At 51.3% G+C, this 8,310-nt stretch overlaps 1 protein-coding gene across 1 annotated transcript; it reads left to right on the forward strand.

The window, feature by feature from the left end:
- Positions 1-238: 238 nt before the first annotated feature.
- Positions 239-592, forward strand: PG998_013565 (uncharacterized protein; the record flags this gene model as incomplete). The annotated part of the gene is made up of 1 exon (XM_066880381.1): positions 239-592. The coding sequence occupies one exon, from the start codon at positions 239-241 to the stop codon at positions 590-592; it is 354 nt and encodes a 117-aa protein (XP_066724520.1).
- Between the last annotated feature and the right edge of the window lie 7,718 nt (positions 593-8,310).

The raw sequence follows: 8,310 nt of genomic DNA on the forward strand, positions 1-8,310 counted from the left end.
TGCTGTGTAATGTGTCAAACGGGAATCCGCAGCTACAGCATATGCGACACAACACTCTTGTTGAACTTGGAAATAAAACTCCGATAAGTCGAGTGTACATATGGGGGGACAAAGAGGCTCAATTTGCAGGCTGAGGATCTGACGTTCCAGTCCCTGGAAGACAAGAAAGACGACTTGATGTGCAGTCAACGCAGGGCCGCTAGGCTAGGTAGTAGGGACGACGGATGACGGGGTCACTATGGGCCTAGTGAAACAGGCGACGGAGATGATGGGAGCGGGAGAATGCCGTCCCGCCGATTTTGGCATGCAACCGAATCGGCGAGGTATGAAGGAGCTCGATCAGGTGGTATTGGGAATCAAGATCGATTTGATGAAGGAGGAAGGGAGGTCGCAATTGACGTGGATTGGACGTATCGAAGCCGTTGTCGACGGTTCCATTGCAAGCATTGTTGATGCTGTTGTTGTTTTCGTCTTGTCAAAGCTCGCGCACTTTTTGAAACCGCTAGTGCTGGCAGAAGACGGCGGCGATTGGGGGCGGTCAGTGACTGCATCCCCCACTAGCAGACTGGCTCCAGGCCCCCAAGGCTGTTAGTGGCTGGTGGTTGACGGAAGAATTGGACAGCTCGAGGAATACCAGGTCACAACTTCCAACAATCGGTTGGTTTCGCCGGAGGATGGATGCCACCGTGCAGCATCTTCATCCTACGTATGACAGTAGAGTTGAAGTAGCGTCTGGGCTCGTGCAGGGTAATGCTGCCAGTCCGAGCCTGCGATACCTTGTCCTTGTCTGTGTTATCAAGCGCTGTACAGTGAAAGAGATACATGGATATTTCGGGTACATGAAGATGGGTTTGCACATGTACATATGTATTACTGGAGCTGTCAAGAAACTGATGCATGCTCCTGCATCATGCCCAAGGCTAAGACTGCTGCTAGCTGGCTGCTGGCTGCTGCTGCTGCTCCTCACACGTGGAGTGGGCTGCCAGCTTCGCGTTAGAAACAGGAAAACGAACAAGATCGGCAGCGACAACTTCCTAAAGAAGGCGGCCTTCATCTGTGGAGAAGGCCTAATTTGGGGAGGCGTACAGGAAAAGGTTGGCGATCATCCCATCTCATTCAGCGCCAGGATCCGGATAGGTGTGGTGTGCACCCATGCAGTTCTAACGGGTCACCATCCTTTTTTTCTCTCTTGCTGCCCTTTTCCTTTATTCTATTTGCCTTTGCTCCCTCCATCGTTCCGAGCAGCCGCCCTGGCGACCGCTCGGGACTTGCATCGCGCATATGCAGCAAGTCCCTGAACCAGGTGCAAATCAACCCATACCCAGTCCATCCACGCTTGTCCTTGTTGTCCTAGCTGAGTCGGTTCCTACAGCCGTTTGTTCGTCCAATTTCTTTACGGACTATTGCTAATTGTTCGCCTTTTCCTCATTTTGTAGTACTTGCATGCATAAAAGCGCATTCATTTAAGAATGACTATGGAGATATCATTTTGCCTTGTGGGAGAGATGCAATCCCTCTGATCTCAGCTCATCTTGTCTCGATTATCTGTGGAGAGGCCGGGCAAGGAGTGAAGCCTGATCATTGAGATTTTGATTTCTCGCTTGCATTGTTCATTCACTGCCGCCCACGGTCAGACGACTTTAACAACTGCCGGCTTGTCCATTTGATGTTGGGCGGACACGCTAGAAGGTCACTGTGGCGCTTCCTCATCTCAACGTCGTCGCTTTTACTCAATACGGTTAGAGACAATGCACCACGAACAGGTTTTTTTCTTCGTTTGCAGGTGGGTGGCTGGATGTGAAATGAAGAAGCTGATTGTTATGGACAAGGTATTTCTAACGGTAATCGACATACTGACAGCAATCTGTGTAAGACATTGATTGCCGCCCGACCAAGCGAGTCGTGTGATGGAACGTTCTTGTTCATGCCGGTCTAGGCACTGATGGTATTTAGGCATGGCTAGGAGATATTATATGTGTGCGGGAAGGAGAGGGTCGATCAAATATATGAGCGATGCTACGTGTGCCTCTTGATGTAGTACTAGAACCAAGATTTGACAGTAGAGCAGAAATTAAAATAGACACCTACACTTGGTCTTGGCGCTGTCCGTTCAGTCTGGCTGAAATGATCCGATGCGAGATCTTTGGTTGCGATATTACCGTCGGGCAACCAAGATACCGACGCACCCTACAGCTTCTTTGAGACTTCGCCGAAATGATGTCAACTTCCAGAAACCAACCTTTGTTCATTCAGTCGCTTATTATTGATCTGGAAGCACCTCGTTCGTCTTCTATCTATGTATGTGCATATGAATTCGTTTCCCGCGCCTATGATTCGCAATAGTATACATATGCATTGGGTTTCAATGTGGTTCTATTGAAAAGTGCATTTGTAAAGTTCATTCGATGCTTATGTATGAAAGTTCCACAGGCCGGCTCATTTCATTAGGCCTGGGCAATGAGATTGGGCAGCTAAAAAGCAAAGTGAACAAGATCTGGAAGAGGCCGCATGCAACAGTCCACCATACATACTCGAAGAACCCAGCAGCTGATGGTAGCAGTATGTAACTGGCCTGCAGTGGGAAATGCAGGCTGACTCGGGGCACACACACAGGAGGACCCTTGATCGCAGCCCACAGCGCCCGCGGCCGAACACCCCCGCCCCAATGATCATCATACAGGCTGGCCCTTGTCTGCTTGTTTTGACTTGTCTGCTGCCAAGTCATGTCAAACCCCAAGGGGAATTTATTGGCCGAATCGGGAGCGGGCCATTGCAGGAAATGGCAGCGCAAAACTGGAAGGTTGTTGCTGCTCTAGTGGCACGTCGGGAGAGTTCGAGGCAGTGTAACGTGTAATTGCACGTATACACGCAAACAGCACTTGGTCTTATCGGCTTCACTCGCGGATGATGCACATATCACATATCGTGAAGGGAGCAGCCCAGACTGGCAGAACATGGGAAAGTGAGTTCTGGTACGTGTACATGAGCCTAGCCACCCAGCCACCATTAAGATTGAAGGGACGGGAGAGCAACAGAAGCTTCTAAAACCCACTCTAGAACTTCGGCATAGCTGCCGAGCTGTCCCCGAGCTGTCATCCAAAAAAGCAACTTTGATTTGAACTTTCTTTTAGCCAGCACCTCTCCATGTTAAAAACAACCACGACCACGACCACAGTGACTGGCCATGATGGCGGCGGCAACGTAGGAAATAGTGAGTCTGGGGTGACAATCGTGATGCATACCATATAGCCACTTCGTCCAGGCGGATGTAGGCGTCATGAGATTCCAAGATTGGAAAGACCTCTCGAAGGATCGATGCTCAAGTCTGTGTCGCATTGCTAGTGATCGAGCAAAAGGAGATGCTATGTCGTCAGCGAACAGGGCGAAGAAGACACTGACAGGTGGAAAGTGAAAAGGAAGAGAACAGAAGGGGGGGGACGAAAACTTGACGCCGAATTTTGATCACCAGGTCCAGGGGCCACTCAATTGACACTAGACGAGCGGACAATTTCCAGCACATCCTGGTCGGCTCGTCCTCTAGCCTCTCGGCATCGCTTCCAGACTGGAGTGGCTAGTTCTTGTACCAATTTTAGACTCAGGCGCACTTGCGACTGAGGTGTCTATGCGGCTGCTCCCAATGCCGGACGATCAAGATGGGTTTAACAACGTCTGATTTGGGCCAACTGTAGATAACAGACCGGGTGCAGGTCCCACGGCTGGGAATAGTCTTTTAGTGCATGATATGTATGTAGGTACATAAGGTAGCGGTCAAAAATCGAGGCAGAGGAGCCGGGGCATCTTTGGACGCGCTTAGCGACTGCAAGTCGTCCGTTAAAACTTAAGGTCCTTGTCCATGTACCATGATAGGTACAATTTCAGAGAACACCCCACCACGGCACAGAACTCGAGTCTTCCATCGCTGTACAGTATTGTACGCTACTGTAAGTACAGCTGTAAAGCGCAGGCAGTGGACTGCCTGTAATTGCTACGTGGTATCGTCTTCGACGACAGTGGGGCTGTGATTTGGCTGGCTGTTTGGGGCCTTACGAGGCTTTTCGCTGTCGCCAAATACTGTGTCTTCTCTGCGAGTGCAGCTTCATTCCAGAGTCGCTGGCAATAACCAACGGATGTCAGCCACTGATGAAATGCAGACTTACCCGCGACCAGCCTGCCTGCCAGTCAGTCATGCGTTTCGTTTCGCATTGCATTTTGGTTGAATAAACTATGGCGGAAAGTCTGTGCATTGGGGTCTGCGTGGGGTCCTGCGTTATGCTTGATGCTTGATGCTTGAATAAATCACGGTACATGCACCACTCGCAACTCAACCGACGTACGATGGCAGCACAATAAGGTTGTGTGGTAACTTTTCCAGCCTTGCATTAATGCCCGTTTGCATTTGCACCCGCCGGGTGTGTCTGGCATTTTCTGCCCATAAACAGCTACTCACTCCGTCCATGGCCAAACCCCCATCTCAGCTCGGCTAGCTGTGCAGCTTCGTCGTCTCGGCCCAGAATGACTCGGCGCAAGCGGACACGGCAAGTCGACACAGCATCAGCCACGCTTCATCACCTAGCCTGCAACATTGGAGCTTCTAAACGTCTCATGGCTCATGGGGTTTTTGGCAGATTACCCTGGGTAAAGGTGGACTGAGCCTCGCGACAGCAGCCAGCAGCGACTTCAGCAATAATCCCCCCGTTGAACCGCACAGACAAAGTGGGAGCCAGGCATGCTTGCTGATTTTCCCAGCCCCTGCACGAGCATCAAGACATGCAAGGCCCCCTGTCCAGCAGGGGATTGGGCCCCGGTCGATGCTGTTCAAATACCCTACCTCCAAGTATTCGCGTAGTTCCCGACGCTGGTTGGCCAATGTATTGGTACTATTTGATCTCCCTCGCAGGGGGTGCTATGGGATACGGTAGATTCGCCTCCTACACCCGAACTGCGTCAACTATCACCCTGCTCTAGGCTGCGGTACTGTGGAACTGCTCCTGGCCCTTGAGGTATAGTGACCTATGTGATGGTGCTGGGACCATGGCCGGAATACTTCCCCAGCTTGTAGATCTTCATGACTGGGTTATTGCCTTTCTCTCGCGCTGTTACTTGAATCAATACTTACGTACATACTACGGGACCTGTTCACCTCTACATAGACAAACCCGTGCACTGCCGAGTCCATTTATTGACAGCCCGCGCGACGGATTTCCGTCGAGTCCACAAACGCAAGACACGCTCACAAAGGCGTTGTGCAATCCTTGCTTCTCGCCCTTCAATCGCTGCCAGTCGAGAGCGTTTGACCGTCCAGTCACGAACGAACACCATCACCGCCGTTGCTCCCCGTGCCATACCTGAGTCTGTAGCCACTTAGTCATCCACTAGCGCACATCACAAGCGTAACGGTCGTATCCTTTGGACAGTCATCCGTGGTCGTAATAAGCGGACGGATAGGCCTTCCAGAAGAAACGGCCCATGCTTGGTCGTGGAAGTCTTCTCGAAAAAGATTGACAAGGTTCGCACCGTTTGAGGATTTCCTTCCTCATTTGATGCTCTCCGTCGACTATCCACGGGAACTACGTTAGTAGGGCCGCCGCCAGCGGTCATTGAGCCTCGCTGGAGTACACGTAGTGTACGAGACGGTAGACCAGACCTTGCCCGAGGCTAGAAGGCCATCCTATCCTGGAGGGCTATCCACAACAGACGGTAGACACCGCCGACGAACTCGTGTGTATGTACAAGCTGCAAGCAAGGCCACTCCAGTCAAGACCCTCAATATTTGATGAACTGACAGCTCCTCCTGTGGTTCGTTCCCCACGCAGAACAGCAGTGGGGGGCCTTTCATCGACAGTGCGGCAATGGTGCTCACTGACAGCTACATACACCACATAGTACTCCTCCCCTCGGTGCCCTCTCTTGTCGTTCCCAAATTAGCGGCCATCACTGTGAGCAGACCACTCCATTCATTATTTACGGAGACGAGCGAGTAGTGCAACGGATCCCCCAAGTACAGTTGCATCCAATGATCCAGGGAAATCATCGACACCCTAGCCCCAGTCTAAATCTCCCGAATCTCGTCCCAATGGTCAACCCCACACTCCTCCTGGACAGACGACCATCATATGCAAATCCGTTATAAGTATTGGATCATCGAACCCGCTATCAAGCCTTCGCGGCATGTCCAATTCAGGGTCAGTCCTTACTCTTAGCCACTGACAGCTCCCATCTACTTCCAGCCTAGCCCCTGCAAGACGTTGAAGGCCGGAAGCACTCCCCACACTGAACTCGACTCTTGGACGACTTGGTTCGATTAGCAGTGATACGAACACACCCCGTTCCCAACACCCACGCCACAAGGTCTTCTCGCTCTCTTGCTCTCCCTCTCCTCTCTCTTTTCTCCCCTCTCACCGAGTGTACCTGTCGCGGTCCTTGTTCAGCCTAGTCTACTTATTTGGTAGCCAAGGAGCATATCGGATCCACGATTGCCACAATCCGTGCTCTGCTTTCTGTTCACACTCCTCCACCACTTCTCAAGGCGGCACACCCCCTGTCGGCAATCAACCCAATTCCTTCGTCATTCTCAACCTCCTCTGTGTTGCACGGGGGAGCCTACTCTTTTCTTCCACCTTCAACTTTGGTACTTTAGACGCAACCTTTCCCACGGTCTACCCAAAGCTTACCACTACCGGTACTACGAACAACGGCACGCCTACCCTTTACACCACCAACAAAGGCTTGACTTCAAGTCCCAGGAATACCCTGATCACGGTTGACTCGACTGCTTCCTCGTGCCGTAGTGTTTCTACTCTCCTCTTCGACCTATCCCGGCCCTTCTCGGCACGAGACGCCTGTACCTTGTCAATACTTGCTACCACAAAGCACCTTGAACGCTGCTCTTGTGCCACGGGGACCTTGTACCGCTCACCTTGCGCTTCTTCTATCAGCTCTTGGTCTCGCGAAGTAGCATCAGGAAGAACCAGACATCCTTGGATCGCCGTCTTCTACCGCAACCCTTGGAGTAGGCAGTACCACCAGGAAAGTGTCCAACTTGGCGCATTGCTTCAGCGAACTGGTCATAGCCAATCCCCACGCCACTGAACGACATCGTATACGATAGGTGGCATCAGTCAATGGACGCATGCCCATTGTTAGGCGTGTCTGTATGGTTGTTACGAACCCAAGAGGATATTGGAGACTGTTAAGAGTTGGATCAGCCTGGAACGACCAAGAAACATTGGTATAACCTTTACATTGGATCTGACTGGTTGCAACACTGTCTACCCTTCACCTGAACGATTGAATATCGATTTCTACATCACCATCATTGCGCATTAGCCCAGGGGCTCCGAATCCCACTGGTAGTTGCCTAACTTGTTCGAGAGCAAGAGCAATCGCAAATACCGAGTCGAACGCCCGAGGTGGATACCTGCACGTCGAAAGTCAGCAGTCGAAAAGTACCCCCTACCAAAGAGCCCTTGCCTATCTACCTGCCTGCCTGCCTATACACCGGCTTCGCTAGGTACCTGGCCCATCAAGCATTAGTGGCAAGTGGAGACAGACACTCCAAAGCACGACTTGCCGACCTCGAAATCAGTAAGTCGATTCCTTTTCATACCACATCCACTACAACTACAGCAAAGGCTTTGTTCTCCCGTTCCGTTCTGACTCTTGGAATCTTTAGAGATAAAAGGTGTGGTGCTTTTATTCACCCTCCCATTTTTCCGGTTTAGAGTTTCGCTTCTGCCCTGGAAAGCGTGGGTTTCTTCTATCTCCAACGCTGAGATAGCCTCACTCCCTTCGCTATCTACCCTTATCCAGTCTTTAGGGCCACGTCCAGGTGACCGGAGACCTGGTTGAGAGGAAAACAGGGTTATCACACGAGGAGTTAACCGGAGATATACGCAACTCAATCCTTATCCGCAAAATTCTGCCACTGGATTTTATATATACCACAGCGCACAAAGGTACTTCCCTTTCCTGTCCCTTCTTACATCATTTTTCTCCATCCGTACCACATACTTGTCCATCGTTGGGCGGCACGCCATCATCCAAAACTATTTTCGCAACGGCACGCTAACCGACTTGAAGCCAACCTTTACGGCAGCTAATTGCACACTTCAGCTAGCTACTCAGTGCCGGCTTGGCACACCACCTACTCGCTTCTTAGTCGGCTTGGAAGACACGGTCTTACTATATCGGGCCAAGAAACCAGTTGGTGTCATTCTAACTTCCTCGCGAGAACGGAAGATGGATAGTAGTCAATACCCAGCCCAGTGGGCTATACCACCGAACCCTTCGTACCCGCAGCTTGGGTCCAAC

This window comes from Apiospora kogelbergensis (assembly GCF_038363985.1).
Source record: "Apiospora kogelbergensis strain CBS 113332 chromosome Unknown utg000009l_segment0_segment0, whole genome shotgun sequence".
NCBI classification, from domain to species: Eukaryota; Fungi; Ascomycota; class Sordariomycetes; order Amphisphaeriales; family Apiosporaceae; genus Apiospora; species Apiospora kogelbergensis.